This window comes from Podarcis bocagei (assembly GCF_964188305.1).
Source record: "Podarcis bocagei genome assembly, chromosome: 5".
In the NCBI taxonomy this organism is placed as follows: domain Eukaryota; kingdom Metazoa; phylum Chordata; class Lepidosauria; order Squamata; family Lacertidae; genus Podarcis; species Podarcis bocagei.
Genome location: NC_138129.1, coordinates 32719352 through 32747319, shown reverse-complemented (window position 1 = coordinate 32747319; position 27968 = coordinate 32719352). Strand labels below are relative to the sequence as shown.

Genomic DNA, 27968 nt, shown 5'->3' with positions numbered 1-27968 from the left:
CAAACGTAATGGTAGACATGAGAACATGGAATTTTCACTTCAATCTACCATCTATTTAGCCCCCCACTCCAACCCACCTGGAAGTACTCAGTACTTCAGGGAAGGTGCAACTTTTTTTAAAAAGGTATATGTGTAAACACACAAAAGCAATGGTTCCATATCATCTAATAAATAGGTGTTGATACTCCCAAATAGACAAGCTGCTTGGGGCAGTTTCAAGGGGGTATATGATTGGTCTCAATCTTCAACAACAACTTGTCCATATTATTAGGCAGAATAAGTAAAATTCTGCCCATCAAAACTTGGCAGGGAAAGAGTACCCCTAAACATTTTTTTTAAGAAAAAAAGCACTGCTGCTCATTCTCGATAACCTGCGGCTGATTTCTTCAGTTAATGGAATGGAAACAAAGAATGTGTTTAGGGAAATACTGCCACCCTATGGCCAGTGTAAGAATCTAACTATATATGAAGAGGTCTCTAAAGCCGGCGAAACTCGACTCCGTAACGCTTTACGCTGTATTCTGATTATGGTCAGTGATCTCGTCGCCAACATCAGAGATTCTGACTGCTGCTCAGAGCATCGGACTGAGGAGGAGTTATGTTATATAACCTTATTTAACTGTTTCCTCCAAAACCTGAAAGGGGAGAATCTGGTCCTGATTTTCTCCTGGAAAATGTTGAGAAGAAACATTAAAATAAACATTAAAACAACATTTTTAAAAACCAGAAAAATAACAAACAAGGATAACCTGCATTTTAAAAGAAAAGAGCACCCTAAATAATCAGCAAGATTCTAAACCAACTTGCTTCTCCTCCCAGCAAAATGGCTCCTAGCCACTCCAAACCAGAGTGGAGAGAAGCAATTTTTTTGCACACCCACCCACCCTTGGCAGGGGGGCTAAGAGCCAACATGGCCAACCTCAAGGTACGCCCCTGGTTGGAAGAGCGAGTGAGCAGAAAATTGCCTTGATACCGAAGCCGTAATGTCTGCATTGGTCAAAAAAATCATATTTAATTTTTGTTGTTGTATAAGCTCACAAGCCAAGGTGCAACGCTATCTTTGAAGCGTGCCTGCACTTCAGAGTTGACCACTACACCAGTGGCTGTGGTTGGGATCAGAGAGAACTTGCTGTGTACAGTGGTACCTCGGGTTACAGACGCTTCAGGTTACAGACTCTGCTAACCCAGAAATAGTACCTCGGGTTAAGAACTTAGCTTCAGGATGAGAACAGAAATCGTGCTCCTGCGGCACGGCGGCAGCAGGAGGCCCCATTAGCTAAAGTGGTGTTTCAGGTTAAGAACAGTTTCAGGTTAAGAACGGACCTCCGGAACGAATTAAGTACTTAACCCGAGGTATCACTGTATACGAAGCACGTACTCCAGTCCCTGAACTCTGCTCTGTTCCCCGCGTGAAAGGTTTGGTATGTCTTAAACGCAGTGGCGTAGCGTGGGTTGTCAGCACCCGGGGCAAGGCAAGTAATTTGCGCCCCCTAACCCGTGGATTTGCGCCCCCTAACCCTAACCCCCAGATGTTGCGCCCGGTGCGGCCGGCCCCCCCTGCACCCCCCACGCTACGCCACTGCTTAAACGTGGTCCCTAATTTGCGGCTGATGGCCCCTCTCTCCAAGGATTTAATACACCTGAGCCCAGCAGCAGCGCGTATTTAAAAAAAAGCACGCGCTCGCTGCCCGTGTCGTGAGTTCCTCTCACTGGCGAACTCACACTGGACAACGGGAAAGCAGCAACGCCTTCCGGGTCCCGAGAGATGGGTGCGCGCGTGACGGGCCGCCGCCGCCGCCGCCGCCTGGATTTTGCGCGAGGGCCCCCGAGCCCTCTCCGCCGGAGCCACGCCCCCTCGCCCCTCCCACAGGAGGACCCTCCCCTCCCCTCGCGGCGGGCGGGCGAGCTAGCGGCGCCGCAGTCGCGTCGGCCATTTTGTGGCGCTGCTCAGTCGGCGGCGGCGCTGGTCTGGACTCGCGAGCGGATCACTGGCGGCGGCCCCTGCCCCCCCGCGGCTCGAGCCCCTGGCACGTACCAGAAGCAACCCCCCCCCTCCCCGGTAAGGACATGGCGCTCCCTCGGCGGCCCCGCGGAGAGAGGGAGGCGGGCGGGCGGGGGGGGGGGAGCCCGGCAGCGAGCGCAGGAGAGTTCCCGCCGCGGCCTCACAAAGGCGGAGAGGGGCGGGGACCAGCCGCGGCTGTGGCGGAGAGGAGGGAGTCCCGGGGCCCGGGCGGCGCCTCTTCCCTCCGGGCTCCGGGTCCCCGGAGGCTCCTTCAGCGGGAGCCGGGAAGGTGCTTGGCTGGCCTGCCGGTCCCTCCGGCGGCGTCCGAGCGGCTTTCGGCGCCCGCGTGGGACCGGCGCGAGGCTTCCCGGAGGGGCCCGTCACGTCTCCCGCGCCGCCTGCGAAGGGGCGGGCGGGTGTCGGCGGCGGGTCTCTTCGCAGCGCTCGGCTTCCTCCCGGCACCATGCTTCTTGTTGGTCGGAAGCCGCTGACGCCGCTCGGCCCCCGTCAGCGGAGGGAAGCCAAAAGGGCAGGCGAGCTTCTCCTCCTCCTCCTCCTCTTGGGCAAGAAGGGATGCTGTGTTTCTAGGATGCCAGTAACGTGACCTTGGTCGTGGCAGGTTCTGCATCAGCCAAGACTCCGCTCATCCCTTTCAAGGCGCAGCGTCCGGTTTGGATCGAGACGCAGTTGCGCTTTCATCCCCCCCCCCCTTTAATAACACGCCAGCTTACGCATCTTTTTGTATCACAGGACTGGCGCGCGTGGTTTGGTTCATTGGCTACTTTGGCTTCATTGAGAGCCCCACGACCAGTGGGTTTTTTTTTTTTTTAAGGAAAGTGTTCTAGTAGTGGCCGCAATAATTGCCACTTAGGGCGTAGTGACACCCTTGATAATTGTTCCCTCTTCTCCTTGGGCAGAGATTATCTCTTGTAATAATTAAAGGTGGTGATGAATTGCTGGGACCTGGAGTCTGTATTATTTTCTTGACAGTCATAATGGGCGTTGCAGTTACATAACATATGTTTTCCTAATTGCTTGCCCTTAGGGCTTATATTGTTAGAATAGGTCAGTGCCCTTCATGTTGGCTGTGGGTATTCGTTTGTAAGGCCTTTTGAGAAATGTGGTTTCACTTTGCGTGTTTCAAATTCACTTTGCTTACCTTTTCTGTGCCTATGGGAAAATAGGCTGGAGTGGCAAGTATTCGTGGGTATTTTACCTAGAAACCTAGATATATTTTGTTCCCAAAGAATTGGGCATATTCAGTCTGCCACAGAAAACCACATGGGAGGATGTATTTTAACTTATTGTACAATAAACATTGCCTGTGGGATCAAAGTAAATTCAGGACCAAGATACTCAGACAGCTTTTATCCAGAGTTGCTAAAACTTTAGTATATCACCTGCTTGTAAACTATATTTACTTTTCCTTTCTTGTTAATGCTACTGCATTATAATTCGATCCTCTTTTACTTGGAAGCTAAGATATCAGCACACAGTGTTTCAGTGGCAAGATGACAAAGCTGATCTGGAGGGCTGTAAATCAAACAGAATAGTACCGTCATCCATGTTATTATTTTAATGAAGGGAAAATATAATGATATTTAAATAAATAGTAAATTGAAGACATAATTAGCTGGATAGTTTTACTGACCCTCCTCATTTTTCTAAATGCAACAATAGATGACTTTTTAAGCAAATGTGCCACAGTATTTCAAGCCCAAAGAATGAAAAGGTGTATGGTAGATTTGTGTATGCTAGATTTATTATACAGTACAGGCAACCTCTCGACAATGGTTTGGTTTTGCCTCAGACCCTACTAACCTTAGGAGTATGCAGAACAGGAGAGGCCAGCAGAGCATGGGGGTGATGACACTTTGCTGTAGCCAGGCTCCCAGTACTTCTTGCTCCTGCTCAGATGTGCCACAAACTCCTGCTGTTTATGCAACTTGTGGTGTGTATGCTGCAGACCGACCACACAGCCTGATAAATACCTTCAAGGAAATTGCACAAATATAATCCTGTTGCTTTGTGTGATTATCGGAAAAATCAAAGTAGCTGTATTTGCAGTACCTTCATTTACCCACTCAGTCCTTTAAACTGCTATGTATGTAGACTTAGGGAATTAAAGTAAGAGTCCTGGCTCAGTGGTACAGCACTTGGTTTGTATGCAAAATATCCCAGGTTCAATTAATGGCAACTCCTGAAACCCTGGAGCATCATTGCCAGTCAGTGTAGGCAGTACTGAACTAGATCCAGCAATGGTCTGACTCGTAAGGCAGCTTCATATGTTGGTATGGTATGCAAACTGAGCAAGGGCAGAGGAGGAAGAATTAGTAGCTGGTAGTTCTAGTAAGCTGGAAGTTTCAGTTTTTCAAGTGGAGTGGTAGCAGAAATCAGTGGCTGAATACAGTTGTAATTTGCTCTATAATGGCAGCAGATTTATTCCTCTAGTGTGGATACTGTTTTGAATATGCTGTCTAGGCTGAACCTTAGCACCACATTGTAGTTACCGTATTTTTCGCCCTATAGGACGCACCGGCCCATAGGACGCAACTAGATTTGGGGGGGGGGAATAAAGGGGGGAAAATTTTATTCCCCCCCCAAGGCGCGGGGCTGGGGCGGGGGAAGCCCGAGCTTCCCCCGCCCCCAGAACGGGACCCAGAGCCATGCCGAAGCTGCACGCAGCTTTGGCATCGCTCTAGGAGCTTGCAGGGCTGGGGGAGGGGGAAGCCCTCCGCCAGCCTCCAAACCAGGTCGGGAGACAGCGGGATGGCGCACTGCGCCTCCCCGCTGTCCCCCGAGTTTGCGGGGCTGGCAACGGGGAGGAGCAGGCTTCTCCCCCCCCCCCGCCAGCCTTCTAATCAAGTCGGGGGACAGCGGGATGGCGGCGTTCCGCCTCCCCGCTGTCCCCCGAGCTTGTGGGGCTGGTGGTGGGGCTCTCCTGAAGCCTGGAGAGCGAGAGCGGTAGGTGCGTACCGACCCCTCTCGCTCTCCAGGCTTCAGCGAAAGCCTGCATTCGCCCCATAGGACGCACACACATTTCCCCTTCATTTTTGGAGGGGAAAAAGTGCGTCCTATAGGGCGAAAAATACAGTACTCTCTTTTAAAGGATTGTATCAGTGGACATTACAGAGCATAACTGATCCTCTCTGGTTAACATGAATTTAAATTAATTTAAATCACTACAAATACTTGATAGACTCAATCATAGAGTGCAGAACTAATGCACTTTAGGAACAGGAAAATACAATTGGTGGCAATGTATAAATTCATCACACACTATATACAGTATGTTACAATATGATATGAATATATTTTGTACTTGGGTATTGGTACCCAAATAGGGAAGAGGTCTTTTAGATGCAGAAATGGTAAATAAAATTTACTATAGATTTATGAGGAACAGCTTTTGCAAATGCAGCAGAAAGGATAGAGGAAAAACAGAAATATTGATGATTTCTGCTAAACATTTTTTTCTTTAAATATTCTTTTTCCAACAATCCTTATTATCACAATATATTCCGTTTGACTCCGCCAAACAGTTACTATTACTAGAAACAGCCTTGGGGAATTAAAACTTTCCCAGTAGTTTTGTGTTTATCTGTTGCATAATATTCAGGTTGAGAGCCAGTGTGGTGTAGTGGTTAAGAGCGGTAGTCTCGTAATCTGGGGAACCGGGTTCGCGTCTCCGCTCCTCCACATGCAGCTGCTGGGTGACCTTGGGCCAGTCCCACTTCTCTGAAGTCTCTCAGCCCCACTCACCTCACAGAGTGTTTGTTGTGGGGGAGGAAGGGAAAGGAGAACGTTAGCCGCTTTGAGACTCCTGAAGGGGAGTGAAAGGCGGGATATCAAATCCAAACTCTTCTTCTTCTTCTTCTTCTGTATCTTTTCTTCAAACAACAAGCAATTCTCAAAAAACAATGTACACAGACATGCCAATCTTGAGCATTACTCACATATCTGTCAGTTTTATTTCTTAAGCATTGACAGAGCAATTAAAAATAATATATAACAATATCTTACTGATAATCACATGGGGGAAATGCTGATTTTATGCAGTAGTAAAAATGCCAGGGCAGTTCTTTCCAAAGTGCTGTCATATACTATTGGTATAGGTATAGCTCCACTCAGCAACATAACAGCAGCAATCTGCACAAGCTGCAGTTTCCAGACCAACCTTAAGCGCGTCCCCACAAAGAGTGTATTACAGAAATCCTGCCTTGACGTTACCAATGTATGAATCTCTGTGTCTAGGTTGTCCAGGAACTGTCACAGCTGGTGCACCAGCCAAAGTTGGTAAAAGGCACCCCTGGCTACCATGGACACTTGGGCCGCCAGCAACAATAGTGGATGAAGGTGTACCCTCAGACTTTGCACCTGTTCTTCAGAGAGAACAGGCAATGTGTCCACTCCCCAGACCTGGGAACTGACAAGGCCTTTGTTTTATCAAGATTCATCTTAACTGACGCTCATCAATCCCTTTGTCCAGGGAGACTTGCATATCTATTCCTAACTCTGATGTAACAGAGAAGTAGAGCTGGGAGTCATTTGCATACTGATGACATCACACCCCAAATTTCCTAATGACTGTCTTGAACAGCTTCATGTTCAACAGCAATAGAGACAAGAAGTTACCTGCTTCACCCCCCACAAGGCCAAGATGCAGGCACCCAATGCCCTGCTGTAGAACAGGCCTTGTAGGTATGCATGGAACCACTATAATACAGTGGTTTACTGAAGACTTAGCCACTATTTTGGATAAGCTATATGATCAGCCTACCTGTTCCATGTACCACGGGACAAAGCATTCTCCTTCTCAAGATTAAAAAACTTGCCGGCTTAGTTCCTGCAAGTATGGAAAACTGCCTGTGAAACAGCAGAATATTTACCACTTCTTCCACTTCTTGTTGTCAAGCAATTTAGCTTCATCAATACAATTTGCATGTTTACAATTAAAAGAGGGAGGGGGATCCTGCTGAACTGGTCCAGTAAGGTACTACAGTTGAAAGCCATGAAACAATTGAATAGAAGCAACAAGGTTGCACTTCACCTCTGTCTCTGTGATAGATAGATAGATAGATAGATAGATAGGTTGTCCAGTAGCACCTTAGAGAGCAACTAAGTTTGTTCTTGGTTCAGTGGTACCTCGGGATACGAACGGGATCCGTTCCGGAACCCCATTCACATCCTGAATGGAACGTAAGACGCGACGGCGCGGGTCACGTTTTGCTGCTTCCGCGCATGTGCGTGATGTCATTTTGATGGTCTGCGCTAGTGGTGAAACCCAGAAGTAACACACTCCATTACTTCCAGGTTGCCACGGAGCGCAACCCGAAAGCGCTCAACCTGAAGCACATTTCACCCGAGGTATGACTGTATAAGCTTTTGTGTGCATGCACACTTCTTCAGATACTAGTGTATTGTGTGCATGCACACAAAAGCTTATACCAAAAACAAAATTAGTTGGTCTCCAAGGTGCTACTGGACATTTACCGTATTTTTCGCTCTATAACACGCACCAGACCATAACACGCACGTAGTTTTTAGAGGAGGAAAACAAGAAAAAAATATTCTAAACGAAATAGTGGATATATGATTTTTGTGGTTCATGCTGTGGCCACAGACATGTGATCTGACAGTGAGTTTGGAGTAGCCCAATGCAAAAATCCTGAGGATACATGTGGATCCATGCTTTGTAACCACAGAGGAGGGAAGGAAGGGGAACCATGGATCCTCTGCTCACGACTGCAGCAGATCCCCCCCGCCACCCACAGGCATTCGCTCCATAACACGCACAGACATTTCCCCTTACTTTCTAGGAGGAAAAAAGTGAGTGTTATGGTGCAAAAAATACAGTATATATATAGAGAGAGGGAGAGAGACTGCATCAGACCAACACTGAATCTCTCTGTGAAAGTAAATGATTAGGCAACCAAGGCCAAATCAGTTCTGAACCCAGACTGGAATGAGTCTAGATAATCAGTTTCCTCTAGGACAGGATGATCCAACACACAGCCCAAGGCCTATGGCTTTTTTGGGCAGCCATCAGCAACATTTGACCCCTCCCAGCCCTCACACTGCCTTCTCAGAGCTGGGTAAGTGAGGCACCGGACTTTGGAAAGGATGTATGAGGGCTCTGATAGGGTCCTAGAGTCCTCACACCTCCTTCCCAAAGCCCAGGAACTCACTTACCTGGCTTTTGGAAGGCAGCATGGGAGGTAGGGGGAGCAGCATCAAATTTTGGCCTCCCCATCCCTGCATGACAAGACAGTGTGCGGCCCATGGGTTCCCAAACAAAGTATTCTTGTGGCCCACTGGTTATGAAAATATTGGCCCACCCTGCTCTTGGAGCACCTGGAACCAAACTGCTGCTGCCACCGCCCTTCTTAAGCACCTTCCCTAAAAAGTAGTTATCATAAGCCTCTGTGACCAGGTGGTTGTTTTTCTTCTTCAAGAGTGGCTGCACTCCTGCTTCTTTAAGAATGGCAGGCACTGCTTCTGCACACAAATATGCACTTACCATGCCTTGGACTTACACAGTAAAACACAACACCCATCACAAGCTTGTTCAGATCAGCCACAATGAGAAAAGTTTGAGAAGTTGCAAGGTCAGTCAAACAGCTACATGCACCTTGTTCCACATCCTCAGACCTCAAAAGCTAAAACTGCTTTCACAAAACCAGACTACACTTTATCTAGACTTTTTACAGCCGTGTTGTCCAAATCATCATGGATTCAGTAAATTTCATCATTGAAGTGTCTTGCAAACTTAACACAGCAGGCTTCCTACGCTCCTGTTTATTGGGATGGATGTTAACCTCTGTTCCATGGCTACTTAAGGATGAGATGGAGGTGACAGAGTATACTTTCTTCGCCACCCGTTGTCACCTCACAGTAGGCACAGTCATGCCCTTTAGCATGCGCTCAATTGCATTTGTGGCAAGTCTTGCACCATATGTGCTCTAGCTGTCATCTGACCTGCTTCATTCTTGAAATCTCTGGAGGCAGACATTCTTAATGGGTTACTTACCTCTGCAGGGGTGAACTGCCAGTTGCTGCTGTAAGACCAAATCTCACAAAATAGTTGGACCATAACAATTAGTTATTTCAAGTCTCTCTCTCTCTCCCTCCCTCCCTCCCTCCCTCCCTCCCTCCCTCTCCCCCCCCCCACCGCCCTTCCCGATTATACTTCCCATACTTGGAGGCAGTAACTAAATTGAGGGTCTGCCCTGCACAGTTAAAAGTGTGCATGAATCCTCAGTAAGAAGTCAGTCCTGGATAAACAGATCTAGATAATACAAAGAAATGTGGAAGCAGAATCCTGGGGGAAGAGATAGGGACAGGAACAAAGAGTAGCCAGCCATAGTGGGAATAGGATCACCACCTGTTAATTTGTTGCCCATAGGTGCAGTGTCACCTGCAGAACCTCCATCTGTCTCCATGTCTGCTAGTGCCAGTTATCTAATGGGGATGAGGTAATCGTCTCATCTGCCACTGCCTCAGCCCTCTTCATACAAGTAGTTAACAGTTTCTTAAATGTAATCAATACAAATCTACATTTTTAGAGCTTTGAATTTCAAGAAAATAATTAAAGTATTTTGGGTTATATACCAGGCAACAGCTTTTTTAAAAAATACATTAATGTGTCAGTAAAGACTCAAAGGATCATATGTGCTTAAATTACATGCTAAATGGAGAAATAAACATTTGAATGTAGCCCATTAGTTTTTGATGTTTTGTGTAGTTAAGAATACTTTTCTCATCCCTAATCCTTTTATAGGTTTACATTACATTACACAGCATTATTTAAAGATAAGGAAATTCAATTCAAGGGGAATCCTTTTATTTACCTTCAAAATTCCATTTTGGGGTCGAGATCAGTGTGTGTACCTAGAATCGTTTATACATTTCTGTATTTGGGACAGGGTGTGGGTCAAGGAAGATATTTTATAGATCTTTGCTCCAGGAATGCTGCCTATTTTTATAGGAATGTTAAAACCATAGTAGTGCTGGTCTTAGCCTTATGTAGCAATTGCCTTTTCTTACCTGCAGGTGTGTTTTTCAGCGCAGCCTGGCTGTGGCCATCCACTTGCAAGGGATCGTAATTGTGTCAGGCATCATGGACATTCACCACTCCTACTTTGGACTGACCAATTCTGATGAGGGCATGCAAATTGCGGGGGGTGAACTGGGTGAGATTTTATTTGTTCTTGCCATTACTTATGGTATGATGCACAACACATGTCGCCACTGAGTATTTATGATTATATTACTTATCTCAGTGTATCTCAAACTTCTTTATTTTATTGTGCCATGTAGCTCTGTAAACCAACGCCAGTAATGTGTGCTACAAGTGATTGTGTGGAGAATCTCGTACACAGTTGTGTTCATTCTGCTGCTTCATTAGTATATGTTTGCTACCAATCAAATATTGCTATTAGAGAAGAATATGCTTTCTAAAGTTACACATAAGGCACCCTGTCTATCTTAGCAACCTTCTTCTCTGATGAGAGTGGTATGATGAGATAGTGGGGATGCAGTCACTCTTGCAAACTCAGTGTGCATCAGTGAGTGATGTCTGCCAGAAGGCATTCAGCCCACAAACCTTGGGTAGTGAAAGGAGAAAGATTCCTTCTCTTCAGTGATACTATCTTGCCTTTGAATGTTTTACCCCATTCAGGTGTTCTGTCTCTTCCAGCCTCCAATTTGAGAGCCACTGATATACTAATAAAACAGAAATCATAATCATCATGAAATAAGTATTATCATTGATTTATTAATTGGTTAACCACCATCTCCAGGCAATTTGCACATAAGGTGTATGACTGATATAAATATAAATTGGAGCAATATATCACGGCACATTCATCAGAAAAAAGTATAGTATACAATGGTACTTAATTCTTTTCAGAGGTCCGTTCTTAACATGAAACCATTCTTATCCTGAGCTGCGCTTTTGCTAATGGGGCCTCCAACTGCACGCATGCCACTGGGATGTGCTTACATCCCAGGGCAAAGTTCACTACCAGGAGCAACTACTTCCTGGTTAGCAGAGCTCGTTACCTGACACGTTCGCAAGGAGGACGGTACGTAACACGAGGTTCCACTGTAGTATAGTAAAAGCACATTATGTAATTACTTCAGTGACAAAATGGTGGAGTGAGTGGGAATGAAGGCATGCAGAAACATTGTAGGACATTGATATGCTCCAATTCATAAACCACCATGAAATTTTACAGCCAAACTTGAAAATACCCAGTTTCATACAGTGGTACTAAGCACAGTTAATGCTAATCATATAAAAAGGTCCCTTCATAACTGCACTTAAGACTGTATTTCCAAACCCTGGTCAGCATTAATAATGGCAAATATCAGTACAGATGCAATGATAACCTACAGTTAAGTGAACAAGAGAAAAAATAGGAAAACCTGTGCCAAAAAGTGGAGGAGAAAGAGGGCAGTTTGTATATTCCCAAGCATGGGTCACTTCCACCTGCAGTTTAGGGAGCTAGCATTATGTCTGTACTGGGCCCCATAATGTCTACCACACATTAACATGAGTAAACTAGCAGGAGCAGTTAATGTCAAAAATAGTGTGATCATCTGTGGTTTCTTTAAATCTGTAAATCATTACTGCAGTATAAAACCATTCTTTTTTAACCTGGCACTTGGAGTCCATGGCTGCTTGTCAAGAACAGAGCTTGATGTGCAGTAATAATAATAATAATAATAATAATAATAATAATAATAATTTATTTGTACCCCGCCCATCTGGCTGGGTTTCCCCAGCCACTCTGGGCGGCTTCCACAGAAACCAAAAAACACTAAAATATCATACATTAAAAGCTTCCCTGAATAGGGCCGCCTTAAGATGTCTTCTGAATGTCAGGTAGTTGTCCATCACCTTGACATCCGATGGGAGGGCATTCCACAGGGCGGGCGGCACCACCGAAAAGGCCCTCTGCCTGGTTCCCTGTAGCTTAGCTTCTCGCAATGAGGGAACCGCCAGAAGGCCTTCGGTACTATCCCTCTCTCTTGGATTGGTCTTCAGACAGAGACATAGTATTACAGACATTCTGTGCATTGTGGAAATGGAACGTAAAGGTTATGAGTGCTGAATCTTTTCCAGGCTGGATACAGCATAGGAAATAGAATATGCAGTTGTATGGAAGCATGATTATTATCATAGAATCGGTTTAGGGTGTTGAAGAACAGAATTAGAATCTAGAGACAGGCCTTTGGTGAGACCAGGAACAAAGTGCAAGGAGAAATAAATAAAATGAATAATGCAGGATGATAATAGTCCAATAATAAACTGACCTGACCAAAGTCAGTTGGATCTAGTCAGTTCCATTGTGGGAGGAAATAGCCTTTGGACTCCAGTAATAAAGCATAGCTGTCCATAGACAAATGCTAGCCTTGGTGCATGTCCTGAACTCACCTGGCTGTGGTATGTTCAAGCTCAACATGACAGAATAAATAAAATGCAGTGCTCTTGAAAACTATGTTACTTTTCAGTGCTATTAAGAAGTTGATGGTGGAAAGCACTTATCTGGTGGCAGCTCAGCATTCTGTAATACATTTAATTGCATCTACATATTAAATGTCTTAAAGCTTTTGGGGGAAAAGTAGTTTCTGTTTGAGGGAGAACCACCTAGGAAGTGGAGACCACACATTTTAAGCATATTATGCTCTGTGCATGAGGATTCAGCACACACTCAATTCACACAGATGGTTTAAAATGTATTCAGGCTCCTTCATCCATTCATTTGGAAAGCCCGTGAAGGCTTTTGATTTATCTCGTAGTTATATTCCACTGGCGAGGTGTCATGGTCCCTTTGGTGACTATTGGATTAGCTGCTTTGGGTTACAGCCTCTGGCTAGGCATTGCATGCAAAGGGGACTTAGGAGACCTTAAAACTTACTTTTTTAAAAAATACTTGCTGCTTATGTACCTGATAGCCGCTACTGGAGGCCTGCTTGACAGTTTCCGTACAGTAATTCTTTCTAATAGTGCTCAGTAGGCTTAGAAATTTAGGCAGTTATTTCTTTGGCCTAAGGACAAATTTTTTAGTAACCCACCCTGAACCAAAAAGAGAACAGGATAGATAGAAATATCAGTCACCCCCTTTTTCTCTCACATGAAATCTGCTCCTTGCCCGGCTCTGTCAAAGCTTTCCTGTCCATTCATTTTTCCCATATGCAGAGCTGAGCTAAGTTGCTACATATCTCTGTCTATGCCTTCTGGGCCCAGAATCCCGTGACACAGATGGACAAGACTTCCTTTCTTTTGTGTTGTATATTGAATACATAGTATTGTATTAAGGGAGAAACCCTGTCTGCCTGGTTTACAAAGAGGTGTGGGAAATTATACCTTGTACAGGTGTCTAATAGGTTGGTTTTCTGGGTAAGAAACAGTAGGACACTCTGCAGCTGTTGTCTGGAGCTAGTTGCCAGCATCTTGCTTAAGGTTTGCTATACATACTGGCCTTTTAAATCAGAGAAGGGAGGCACATGGTTATAAATGTCCCATTCTAGTGTGTTCCACAATAGCAGGATTGGCTATCCACATATACATCTTTGATAGTTTGCAGCTTGTGTGTTTGTGCGTGTGTGAGGGAGGGAGAGAGTGCGCACTGCAAGACCAATAAAATAAGCTGACATGTAAAATTATGGAATCTTGTTTTGAATCTTTCATACCTTTTTGTCTGATAAAACATAGTGTTCATCAAAGTGGTGATCTGGCAGGCAAAATACAGTTACCACAAATAATTGTGCTAACCAAGACCAGATTTTCACCAGCAACAAGTTACAGAAGAAGAAACCTTAGCTCTCTCTCTCTGTGTGTGTGTCTTCTATTTCTGCCTAAATTGGGAACAAATTACATTCAATAAATGTGTATTTGGTTGCATCACTGCACCATATAGGCCTTGGGTAGGGGTCCAGTTTCAGAAGCTTATGGAAGTCTCAATTCTCTTTTCGGTTGTGCAGCTATTTCGGAGGAGAGGGTGTCATTCTTTTTCACATGCTTAGTAGAGGTCCTCAAGTTATATTTTAGCTCATGGTTCCATATGTCTCAGTAATTTTTTTTTTAGATGTGCAGAGAAGGCTAAGCAGGATCATGTTTGCATTGCATTTAAGATGGGAGATGTGTTGCCACTCTTCAGTTGTATTAAGACACTCTACTCAGTGTGTGTCTCATCACTCGCTGGTATGCATGACAAGACAAAGCCCAGCCCTCCTCTTTGCCTTGGACGTGGATGGCGAGTAGGGATTGTCCCAGATGTTGGACTGTACTGGAAGCACAGTACAGTGCTATGGGGAAGATCCCCGTCACACCAGCTCCCAGTTGGAGAAGGCTAGCTTGGTGCTGGGCTGTCCAGAAAAGCAAGCACTGGCTCACCTACCATCTTTAGTTCAGAGCTTGATGGGTGGTGATGTTCCCTACACCTGTGCTAGGCTTACTCATCTCCGTGCCTCTAAAGCCTTTCAGAGGCACTGTATGAGTAGAATGACTTCTGTTAGTGCAGTGGGACATCCCCTATCTTCTTCCTCATGCACCCCCAACCTTCTGAAGCAGATTTGGGCGGTATGGGGAGCACAGGGGAAAATCTGTTACATGAGCAGTCTTTCCACCCACACAGTGACTTCATTGGATTCAGCGGGTTTGGCAGGCTACTGGCAACTGCAAATTTTGGCTTGGCTATCAAATGTTGGCTTGTCTCTGTGTGTATAGGATTTGTTACTGTAGTCCAATTGTTATGTTGTTGACAGAGCCATGTAAACCAGCAAAACATATTTTTAATATTTGAAACATTGTTAATGCCCACTGCTTCTTGGTAGCTCACATTTATAGCACCTCAAATTTCAGCAAAAAATTGTAGTTTACTTCACAATAGCATTTTAAAATTATGATTTTAAGCTGTACATCAAACTTAGAACTGAAAATAAAAACAACTCTAGGAGTCAACAAATGTTCCAGTTACCCGGGGGGGGGGGGGATGAAAGCTTTTAGAAAAAGGCGTTGCAGTTCTATTGTAATGTCTAAAACACAAGTCACTAAGAGCCACCATGTCGAGGCTGTTTCATTTTGCAAATGATTTTCATGTTCTAGATCAGTGGTGTGCATGTTCCAGATCACTGTATATGCCACTGTTCATTAGTTTGAGACTTATGGTGTTAATGAAGGAGTTGATAAATCACAAAACAGCATTAACAAAATTGCAGCAGTAAAAGCCTGTAGTGCTGTTAGCATGAACTTGAAGCAAAAAGTGCAAGAACAAAGGCATTTGCAGGAAAGATAATATATTTAGCAGTATATATCAGATAACCCAGATAATCCAGTAGCATCTGTTCAGTTCTCTGTAAGACACTACATACACTAAATCTAAGATTCCTGTACTGTGTAAAAGCTAGCACTGTTCAGTGCATCATATCTGTAAACTTGCAGGACTGAAATTAAGTACCTCTTCAGACAGTGCATGAGCTTTGTGGTTACTCAAAATTTGTTCTGCATGATACCTGGTCCATATGCCAAGGATTGTTGTTGTTTTTTTTAAAAAAAATAAGTACAGTGGTGCCCCGCAAGACGAATGCCTCGCAAGACGGAAAACTTGCTAGACGAAAGCGTTTTCCGTTTTGGAGGTGCTTCGCAAAACAAATTTCCTATGGGCTTGCTTCGCAAGACATCTTGCGAGTTCCTGCTGGTTCCCGTCCCCCCCCCCCGTTTCTAAGCCGCTTATCAGCTGATCCGATCAGCAGATAAGCCGCTAAAAGCCGCTAATAGCGCTAATCAGCTAATCCTTCAATGGGCTTGCTTCGCAAGATGAAAAGACCAAACCGCTAGACGAAGAGAATCACAGAACGGATTCTTTTCGTCTTGCGAGGCACCACTGTACTATTAGAGAAACATTTAGAGATGACAATCCAGGTGGTAAGCCAACAACATGTTACGTGGCAACAACACAGTAAACTCTAAAGGTGGTGGCCATAGCACATGGATCAAAGTGTAGACAGGTAGCACTGGAAACAACAAACAGTGATGTACAAAATTGTGCTGAATTATCAATAAAATATTGACCACAAAGAATTTAATTTGAGAAGCATTACAGATATGTTGGTACCTAAACACCGGAGGGTGCCCCTCAACAATGATACTGTTTCCACAGTATACGCAGGTGCTCCACTTTGACATCCAGAGATGAGTTTTAGTAAGATCTGGGGTATACAAAGCCAGTCTTTGTAATGAAGAGACTATATATTTAAGGGCACTCTTTTCAACATACAGTATAAAGAATGCAAAGAAAACTTACATAACTGAAACATTGGAATATGAATTATTTTATCTGATTAGACAGATTAGCAATTGACACAGATTCTGGTGATTGATATTTAATTGCATTTTTCAGGGGAATAAAAGCAGCGGCTTATAACAAAATGAGAAAACATCCACCAAACAGAAGAGGTATCAGCTTTGAAGTGGGAGCCCAGTTGGAAGCCCGAGACAGATTAAAAAACTGGTATTTCTTATTTCATGAATCAAACTTGGATACATTTTTGTGATGCTGTCACATTGTGCTACAAACAGGGAGTCAAACCAACAAAAGTTCCAGTTCAGGTCTTGTTCTGATTCAACTGCATCAGACCAGTAGCATTTCAGTAACTGGTTCAGAGTATCCGAACCACCTAGTCTTGTTCTACTTTATGTGAGGAAAACGTAAATGGTGGTTCACATATATGATAAGGTGATTAGTATCAACATGATAATTATCCTAATGTCAATAATACAAAATGTTTAAATATATTGTACAGATGCAGCTATTTATCTAACGATCTTTATGTCACATTGTAAAAGTAGAAAGTTTCAAAAACTTCATAGGCCTAGTTTGGGTGTAATGGTATTGTGCACTGAACTTTAGTATTCCTATCTTCCCTTCGTTTACACACTCAGCTTGGGGGAAAACTGCCTGGTTAATTCACAGTTTCTGTGATATCTAAACCAGAAAAATAGTTTAATCTCTGCCTGCAAACCATATTGGCTGCATTTGTACACAGTGCTAAACTGTTGTTTAGCAGTACTATATGCACTAGCTGGAGTGAGTCAGAGCAGAGGCTCATGCTCCCATACTTTCTTCATTGACCAGGAAAAGGACATTTACTTTCCACAATCTGGTTTATTACAAATGCTGGCAAAAGTCCTGACTGCATTGACAGTGGGGAAGCGCTCAAGCCTAAGACTTTCCTCAATACTTTTACACCTTGTTCTTATAGCAGTAAACCATGATTTTAGCATTGCATTCTTCTCAATATTAGTTCTGTGAATGCATTAGTAGTTTATTATAATTCTTTGTTTTTGGAGTCAGTAAGTGCTATCTTTTCAGTTTTTAGTCAAACCCTTATTCCAAACTAATAACCTGCCCTTTTTTCTGATTGCATTCTCATTCTTGTTTCAAACAGTGATGTGGTACAGGATATTTTCGGTTATGGAAAAAATTCCATTGCTATGTTTTTCCACATTAAAAAAGACTTATTTCTAAAACTGCATTGTTTCATAAAATTGTTTTTTAAAAATAATGACTGGATAAAAATAACTAGTCAAAATGGATTGTTCCCCTCAAAGTGTGCATGCAGATATAGCACTGAGTATGCTAAAACTGAGCATGTTAACCATTTTCAGTGCCTTCATTGTCCACCTTAAAACTTGAGGACACAGATGTTACTGAATTGTAATGTCAATATTGATAAGCATTTCATTAAAAAATAGTACAGCTTTGCACTCGCTTGAATATAACATCAAACATTTCAGATCAGATACTTTTGGGTATTTAGGAAATGAGATATTTATACAACACATAATATTAGCATGGTATTCTTTAATAAAAATGAAATATAAATAAAAATGACATTTTAAAATAATTTTGTTTAATAAATACGGCAGAAATTATAAAGTGGATCACAGTTGAATTCGGGCATAATAAAAGTTTGCAGACAGCTAACATCACCAATGATTATGTAGGTTCTGATTATGCTGGGTTTTCAGTTTTTTTTAAAAAAAGGGTTCGGTTTGACTCCCTGACATTAACTTTGTTCTGATTGCAAATGTTCATATAGTATTTATTGATTTTGCTCCCCTCACCTAATGTCTGCTGATCTGTAATACAGTGCAATCCTATACATGTCTACTCAGAAGTAAGTCTCATTGAGCCTAATGGTGCTTACTCCCAGGTAAGTGGGTATAGGATTGCAGCCTTTGTGTTAAATCTGTTGTGAAGTTGGTACAGGGTTCAGCCTGAGTTTCCTGCACAAAGAACACCCATCTGCACTTTCTTGAAAAATAATCTCTGATTCAGGATCTGGAATCTCCATGACTATTTAGAGTAGACAGTACTAGACTACATGGACCAATAGTCCGATCTGGCGTGAGACTGTTTCCTAAGCCACAGTGAGACCTTCTGCTTTACACCATTTTAATTGTTATCATAGTATTACTGTTTCTGAGGTGCCAAGTGTAAGGGATCTTGGAAGAGGCTCTGAAAAAGACATTTGAGTCAACAAGTTGATCATTTGGGGATTGCCTTCTTCCATGTCATCCTAGTCGCTCTCTAAGATCGGAAGGAATGTTTCTTCTCTGTCTTTCCTAGAGTGGAAGCACAGCTGAGTGGGACAAGAGAAGATAACTGGTATCATGGGATGCTTTGCCTTTTGAAATGTGGTTGGCTGTCTCCCTTGTTGTTTTTTTGTTTGCAAGCTATTGAAGACCATTTCATTGTGACCTTTTATTTTATGACACATATATGGATATATTCTGAATTTTTTTTGTTATTTTTATGGAAGCATTATGTTTTATACGTTGTAAACAGCCATGAACGGTATATTTACTCTAGAAGGGAGCATACTCTAATCAATAAATTATAAAAAAGAACAATATGGTTAGTGTATATCCCATTCCCCTGAGGTATAGTGTCCTTACTCTTCAATACCCTGCACCTTGAAATGAAGGACCCCTGTCAAGTGGCTGAAATAAAAACTTTGATCATGAGGAATGCTTTATAAGGGGGTGAACTAGTGGATTACTTTTTCATTCTGACTTTATGGAGGTTGAAAGTAGAATGTGATATTGTAATTATTATCTGGGCGGCTTCAAACAAAAATTAAAAATACATTAAAATGTCACACATTAAAAACTAACAATAATAATTTATTATTTGTACTGTTCTGAATTGATAAGTAGGACTTTGTTTTGTGTTATATGAATAGAGAATACTGGAAAGTTCGCTTTTCGGCGTTGTTTCTTGAGGACCCACCATGTATAGGAAAACCGAGAATCAATCTTTTTTAAGAGACTGAGCTGAACCTTGACACTGCAGAACACTGATACTAGACATTTGTATAGAAAGGACAGCTACACATTTCATTTCAAATCATTCTGTCTCTCTTGGGTTAATGTATTATGGAAACATGCTTTCATGAGAACTTGTTTTGGCTAGATCAAGGCTATAGCAAATGACGTATCTAAAACGATGCATTCTGGACAGTTTGCACTCTGCTGAAGATGAGGGTTGGTAGCATTGGAAGTTTATAAAAAAATAGAGTTTATTTTTGAAATGCTTCAATGAATGAACTAGTGTCACTAGTTTGGTCACTGAAGATAATGTACGCCACTTAGAAATTTGAATAATTAAGTGGTATACAAATGTCTTAAATTTATTTGTTAAATTTATTGATCACTTTTTTTAGCAAGGGACCACAAAGTGACTTACATTGTATAAACAAACATATACATTAAACCAGGCATGAAAGAAAAACCAAGAAAAACAATCCTCTTTTTAAAGGCAGGATTAAAAATTCCCCATCCACTAAAGGGGACCACAGATAATTAAGAGCAAAGCCCTGGTGAAATTTTATTTTATTTTATTTGGTGTCTGCATCTCTACAATGGTGAGCCACCCCCAAGGAGAGCATTCTAAGCATAAGGAGTCACCACTGAAAAGCACTGTTCTAATGTTGGCACCCTTCAGACCTCCTGAGGAGGGGCACACACAAAGAAGGGCTTCAGATGATGGTTGCAGGGTCGAGGTTGGTTCATATGAGGAGAGGTTGTCCTTGATGCATTGCGGTCCTTAGCTGCATAAAGGTTTATAGGTCAAAACCAGCATTTGAATAAGACGTGGAATCTAATTGGTAGCCAGTGCAATTTGGCCAGGATTAGTGTTAACTACCTAGAGTCTCTTGCCCCAGGCAAGCTGGCCATTGAATTCTATACCAGCTGTAAATAATAAACTAATCAGCTCAGACCAAGGGCTCCTAATACATTAGGGATCTCTGATGTGCATACGAGACTCCTGTATAAGCTAGTGGGTCACTGTTGCATTACGATACAAGCCTACTTGTAGATGAGCTTTTTCTGTCTATATGAATGTACGAAAGTGTATGTTGGTTTTATCTGTTCTTGCTGCCTATGTGCTGCTTACCTTTTCATTTGTTATTTAAAATATCTGAACAACTGGAAACATAATACTGAACAGCTAGTTAATTATAGTTTCCTTGACAGTAGGCCTTATAAACAGAAACCTTTTGAATAAACACTTCATTGCACATAATGTGCAAGTAAAAAACAGCAATACTGAGTTGCGAGAGAAAATTGTAGCTTGTTAGGCAGATGCTGGTGTTATGTCATTCTCCTTGCAAGTATAGATGGGGGGTGTATAATCAGTATATTTGACATAACCCTAGTTGTTTTCAGGAGCTAAGCTTTCTTGATGCAGTAGCAACACAGCAAGAATTGTATTAGACTTCATGATAATTGGAGGCAGAAGGTGGGTTGCCGTTGCCAAGTTATAAAGCAACCTGGTCTGCCCTTTATTGAACTTGAGTTTATATGCTAAACTATGATTCTAGGTTTGAAAAGAACAACACTAACTTTTCTGAGAATTGTAAACTTAGTAAACACTTGACTAAAGAACGATTTCTTGGGGAAGTGGGACCTGTGTGTATCATTCTGCACTGGTGTCCCCCCCCCCCCAATTACCAATGTAGTGTCCTCAATTTCTGTTGGACTCCCAACTTCCATAAGTGCTGATTGACTAGGGCTCATGGGAATTGTAGTCCAATGACAATTGGGGCGTGTCATGTTGATTATTCCTGGTGTTAGGCATTTGAGTCTAATGTAGCCTATAGCCTTTGGAAGAAGAATGTAGGTATTACTATAGCAAAATACACGTTTGGAGCATGAAATAAAATTAGTTCAGAAGTGTTAGATGAGAAGTTGTATTATTAGAATTAGTTTTAAATTACTATATTTAAGTATACAAGAACTGTAGTCCTTAAGAAGTTGAAAATGATTGGTGGTTATAGCCGATGTGATATTGTATAGAATTCTATGGTTGTAAGAGTATTCTTGCTATTGGGTCCAGTTTAGAGAGCCTCCTAAGATAGCACTTCAAAGACAGGTAATTAACAGTGAGCAAGGAGTGGTAGAAGGAGAAGAAATACCATAAATGCCATAGGATTGCTAACCATCGATGAATAGGGTTTTGTTTTGTTTTTTGGCTGTGCTCTGGTAGTATGTTGCCCCAGGCTGATGCCTTCCAGATATTGTTGGTCTACAACTTCCATCATCTCCAACCATTGGTCAGGTTAGCTGAGATTGTTAACAGTTATCCAAAGGAGGATACCAGGTTGGAGAAAGCTGCTGTATCTGATATTGATGTGTAGTCAAGGATTTGTAATGTTCAGAACTTGTTTTTTCAATTCCTAATTCTGAGAGGAAACTAATCTGCCAGTATATCAAAGTAAAGATACAATGAAGGGAAAAAGTATTTGATCCCCTGCAAAATTTGCTTGTTTACCCTCTGACGAAGAAAAGACCAGTCCATAATTTTAATGGTAGGTTTATTGTAGCTGTGAGAGGCAGAATAACAACAGGAAAACCCCCCAGAAACCCAGAAGACAAAAGTCAGAGATTGATTGAGGTGGTTTTGCTCATCTCATCTGATATCAGTAGGAGATGATGAAAATGTTCTCTGCTTGAAGATGGATTGATCAATATGATTTGCTAAAAAGCATCTTGCTCCATAATGGTTGAGGATCAATCAGGAGGAACTGATTATTCTCTAGGAACAAGCATATAGGTCTGAGGAGTCCTTCTCAGCTTCTGTACCCACATGATTATTGCACAATTGAAAATTCCCCGGTTACTTTGTCATATGGGATAAGCTGTTGTTTGTTACTTTTGAAGTTACCCTTAACAAAAGTGTAGATTAAGCTATTGTAGGGATGTACATCTTGTATGGATTTGTGTTTAATTTTTAAAATAGACTAATTCTTAACACTACTGAGTGACATCAAACATTACAAAAGTAGATTTCCCATTCTTCTTCGTCCTCCTTCAGCCCCCTCCCCATATTTCCACAAGGTCCTGTAACTTGCCAAGGCAGATTTGGTGGGTATGCAGTCTGTCTGCCAGCACTTGGGAACAATTTGATGTCAGCCACCGATAACAGCAGTGTCAGGTCATGGTGCTGACAAATTAACATTGCCTATTGTCATCATTCTGAGGATACCAAGCAGCTATTCCTAGGGGTCTTTTTGTTGTTCTCCGATGGCATAAGATTTTTAACTTTCTATCATATACTGCTGATAGCACCAGCAAGGTTGTTTGGCTAGAACATTAGTTATGACGAAAAGTGCAAGGTCTGCACAGCAAAAGCATCGATGGAAACCATGACTTAAGAATTCACAAGACACAGCCATAAACACATAAACTGTCGGCTCTTTGTTAATGTTGAATTCAGGTGTTTGTCATATTTCCTAGAAAAAGAAAGCAGTTTCGCTTAATAATAAAAAACCAGCAAGATTAAATTGATCACAAAAAGGTGAAATTGAAGCTATTTGTATATCATATTCATACATTTACCAAAATCTATGGCTTTGTAGTATAGTTACTCCCTTTTCAAGATAATTATTTCAACTTTTTTGGCAAGAATATTTTAAATTAACTTTCTTTGCATAGGTATCCAGCTCACATTGAAGAAATTGATTATGAGGAAGGAAAAGTGCTAATCCATTTCAAACGCTGGAATCACCGCTATGATGAATGGTTTTGTTGGGACAGTCCCTATTTGCGTCCTTTAGAAAAAATACAGTTAAGAAAAGAAGGATTACATGATGACGAAGGATCTTCTGTAAGTAAAAGCAACCTAAGTTAAAGCTTGACGTCAACCCAATTCTTTACAAACTTGTGAATGCAGATTTAAGTGTTTTTTATACAGTGGTGCCTCGCAAGACGAAATTAATCCATTCCGCGAGCCTCTTCGTCTAGCGGTTTTTTCGTCTTGCAAAGCAACCCTATTAGCGGATTAGCGCTATTAGCAGTTTAGCGGCTGTTAAAGGCTTAGCGGCTATTAAAGGCTTAGCGGATTAGCGGCTAAAAGGCTATTAGCGGCTTAGCGGCTTAGAAAAGGGGGGGCGGAAAAAAATCGGAACACTTGCAAGACGTTTTCGTCTTGCAAAGCAAGCCCATAGGGAAAATCGTCTTGCGAAGCAGCTCAAAAACGGAAAACCCTTTCGTCTAGCGGGTTTTCTGTCTTGCGAGGCATTCGTCTTGCGGGGCACCACTGTAAATATTATTGGTATAATAAAAAAAAATTGCATACTATTTCTTCTTAGCTGGGGTGGGATAGAAAAAATGATAAATGAAATATGGTAACCTTGGGCAACATTACTGTTTATAAACATGTTGTTTGTCACTGTAAGGCATGGGTGGGCAGTCCATGGACCTATTTGGGCCCAACACAGATGCAAATGTAGCCCTCAAGGCTTCGTCCCCTCCAAACCGTGCCCACACCTGACTTCAAATGTGACATCAGGTGTGGGGCAGAAAAGCCTGTGGGTATAAGTAGGTATAAGTCATTGCCTGTTTGTTTATAAGCAGGGCTTTCAGGTGTCACCTCAACAGTGAGACCTCCACTGAGAACTTTCAGAGTGCATCTCAGAAGCTTCTTGTTGTGATCCCTTTTGAAATCTATTCGCATGTGCAAATGGACATATCTTCTCTACTGTCCCACCCACCTGTTACTGTTGACCCACAGGGGATGAAGGAGTTAGAGATGCAGCCCATTTGCCTGCTTAGTTCTCCACACCTGCTGTGAAGTTTGCTTTACAGTGCAGTCTGGTGGGCCAGATCCTTCTTACCCCAACTCCGTGTGGTCCAATTTGATAGGTGGATGCCACAGTAACATCAGGCGATGAAGCACTTGGAGTTCCAACAATCAGCTGATAAGCCATGCTTCAAAGCACCTTTGAACTCCTGCCAATCAGGTGATTGGCAACATTTCAGAAGACCCCTCTGGCCCTGTCTGGTCACCTTTTTACCTTCCCATATATGGCATTGTGTATGATGAAGGTGATTGGCATGTGGGTGTGGTTTAGCCAAAGTGGCCTGTTGGCTTTAATTAGGCCTGCAGAGGTTCTACTCTGTTGTTTACTCAGAAGTAATTCACTTTGACTTCAGTGAAGTTTACTCCCAGGTATGTGGGTATAGGATTTTATCCTTATTATTGTCATTTTTCTTGGCAATTTTCCATTTTTTATACAAATAACACACTCTTCTGAATCCAAGTATTCAATAATCTTGCTGCTTATGATGATCACCCTGCCTTGACAATATGTTTAGAATATCAGAGCTATTGTGCCCCATAGGCTGAGTACAATTATTAAAATCGTTTGTAAAATAATTGGTAGGAAAGTCTGCTGCAGGAATGTTTTGTTTACTGCATAGATTATTTTATTATTGCTATGATGCAGCAGTGTATCCTGAACACTGGTTTCTATGTTTCCATTTTTTAGGGATTTCATATAAATGATCAAGTGTTGGCTTGCTGGTCTGATTGTCGTTTTTATCCAGCCAAAGTTACTTCTGTTAACAAGGATGGTAAGGCATAATTGTTAATTTCAGAGTACACTGTAGAGAAACATCCTTTATGACTGCTTTCAGAAGTCGTCTTGAAAATGAGTAGCTGTATATGTTCCATGCTATTCCCAATTTTTATGACCACTGCTTATGAATGTTATGAATATTTGAATTGGTATGAACACTAATTATGTGAGAGTGAAAAAGTAATGTGAGACAATTTTGTGGATTAATTTCTAGTAGTATGGGCATGTGTAAGTTCCATTGCTTGGATCCAGACATTTCTTCTGGTGGAGGAAGGGTGTGGAGGCAACTTCTCAGATTCCCCCCTGCAGCTCCTTATGCTCTCAAAACCTGCTCTGGAGATTTGGTGAACTCTCAAGAAAAAGAGGTTTTTGGTTAAAATTGCCCCTACCACCTTTTACCAACAAGATCTCACCACTGCATCAAAGGTGTCCATAGAATGAAGGAGCCTTTCTGTCTATAGAAAACGCTAAGTTTCACTGCAATGCAATAGCTTTTCGTATTTATTTCCACTTGATGGAAATAAAAGCTATTAAGCAGATTTTAAATCTCAACATTTTCCTTGATAAAAATAGAATTTATTGCAATCAAACCCAGTTTTTCACAGTGATGGAAACTTGTGATCTGGGACTTCTGAAGATTGCTTTTACCCCACTCTTGCCTATTGCCCATGATGTCTGAGGTTGGTTGAGTTGTAATTCAAAACATCTGAAGGACGCCAGGTTGGGGAAGACGACTCTTACGTGTGAATCACTTTTGCCTTTATGCTTTGAGTAATTAGCACACTGTAGAGTTGCTGCTTCAGTTTCTAAGTGGGGTTTCTTTTAAATTTCAGGTACTTACACTGTAAAATTTTATGATGGTGTAATTCAGACAGTCAAGAATATACACGTCAAAGCTTTTTCCAAAGATCAGGTATGAAACTTACTTTTATATTTCGATTTGGTTAAACTGATTTGGGGGCAGAACATAAATTACAGGGTTGTTAGTTCATGTGTTTTAATAGAGGACATACAGTCTAAGATGTAGGGATGAAGTGGATTCTGGTTCACACAACATCTTGGATAAAATCTACACATTTTGCCCACTGAGGACCCATGCACAGATCAGAACATGGATCTCAGATTAAACAGCATGATTGTTTCATGAATCTGTGCATATGTTTGCACTGTATTTACAAGATTGTCCAAGGGCAGCTTTTCCCTACAGTGTCCTTCCGCATAGTCTTTTTAAATGTTCCCAGGAAGCAACTGTATCTTAAGACATGCGGTTCCTGCCTGGGGAATTGTAAGGATAAAAAGGTGACTGCCTTCATGACCTATGAGAACTGCCATATTTTCCCCCGATACAATGTCCTTGTAAGGGAACGAGGCAGTTATTGTGAGAGGACTAGAAAAATTAATGGAGGCTATCAGTGGCTGTGAGCCATATGTTCTATATCTACTGTTGGAGGCCCTATTCTTCTGAATACCAGTTACTGGAAATCCACAAGTGAGGTGAATGCTGTTATACTTAGGTCTTGTTTGTGGGCATTCCTTACATATCATAGGACATATTCAACATAGCGCTAAGTAGATCACTCACTAAGTGGATCTCCTTGCCTGAAGGAGTGATCTGCCCTCTCCTCCTTCCATGCAGTGTTCCAGGGGTCTCCCCAACCCTCACAGAGCCAACTTGTGGCGGGGGGGTTAAAAAACTGTAAGTTGCTCTGAGAGGTCCTTCTCTGGGTTCCCATTCAGAACCAAGATCTGGTGTATGTTTACCAGGCAAAGGACCTTTTCAGTTCTGCTCTGACATTTTAGAACACACTCTGCAACGAAGTCTCAACTGGTACCTACTTGGGTATTTTTTCAGCATGAGGCAAAGACTATTTCATTTCCCCAAGCTTTTAAGCTTTTGATTATCAGCTTTATTCTGTCTTATCTATTACTTATTTCTGCTTTTATAAATCTAAGTTTATTTTTATGTATTTGTGTTATTGTGTGTTAAAATTTAATTGTATGCCACCCTGCTAATTTGATTAAAACACAGATTATAAATCTTAATGTAGAAATTCCAGATACTCTAACCAGTTGTCCCCCATGTAATCTCCCATGAGCACTGAGTGTTGTCATATGGTACTTGTTTCCTTATGTACTGCTCTATAGCTTTTAACTCTTTTTATATGTGCATGCAATCATATTAGGAAAAAGGAACCAGACAATAGTATTAAAGCTGTACAGTCACAGGATTCTTTTAATAGTATATTGTGTGTCTTATTAATTGGCTTATTTCAGTGCCTCCCCCTTCCTAGTTCTGTAAGTAAGTTTCATTTACAATGGAAAGCAATCACAATTTTTAAACTTGCTTTTAGTCTATTGTGAGTAATTCAAGACCCAAGGAGAGAGGTAATGAAATCCCTTCATCTCCTGAAAGATGGGAAAAGTTTAAAGAACCGAGGAAAGCAACTGAGAATAGTAAGAAAGACAAGGATGAAAAGACGTTAAAGACTGAACGAAGGTCTAAACCTGATAAAGAAGGGAAACTAATAGTTCCTTCAGAAAAGAGCAAGGTGTCTGAAAAGGCCCTTCCAAAGGATGGCAAAGAAGACAAAGAGAACATATCTGAAAATGACAGAGAATTCTCAATAGATACCCAGATTGAAAAGAAACCTGAAAATGATAATGTGAATAGCCCACCAGAAAACCTCAAAGAAACTAAAAGACGACGTGGTCGACCACCTGTGGTGCCTCCTGCAGGTCAGTGGTAACAGTCAAGGCTGTATCTCATTCATATACGATGGGTGGAGAATCTGTGGCCCTCCAGATGTTGAACATCAATTCTCAGCAGCGCACAAGCATGGCCAGTTGCCGGGGGTGACAGGAGCTGTAGTTTAGCATCATCTGGAGGGTCACAAGATCCCCCATCTCTTCCTTCTCCTTGTGTAGATATCCCAATTTAGGTGATACAACAGATTTAACTAGTTATTATGCTACTTTAATTTGAACTGACCATCAACACTCGCAAATTAGTGTAAGTTTTCTACACTTGTTA

General features: G+C 42.1%; 1 protein-coding gene across 2 annotated transcripts in view; it reads left to right on the top strand.

Annotated features, from left to right (window-relative positions):
* The first annotated feature begins 10054 nt into the window (after positions 1-10054).
* Positions 10055-27968, top strand: part of PHF20 (PHD finger protein 20) — a 36898-nt gene continuing 18984 nt past the window's right edge. For both annotated transcript variants that reach the window (XM_081196083.1, XM_081196082.1), the window contains exons 1-6: positions 10055-10194; positions 16411-16521; positions 23013-23184; positions 24848-24932; positions 25771-25850; positions 27289-27673. In XM_081196083.1, coding sequence (XP_081052209.1) covers positions 16439-16521; positions 23013-23184; positions 24848-24932; positions 25771-25850; positions 27289-27673 — 805 coding nt within the window. In that variant the 5' untranslated portion in view covers positions 10055-10194; positions 16411-16438. The remainder of the gene's footprint in view (positions 10195-16410; positions 16522-23012; positions 23185-24847; positions 24933-25770; positions 25851-27288; positions 27674-27968) is intronic.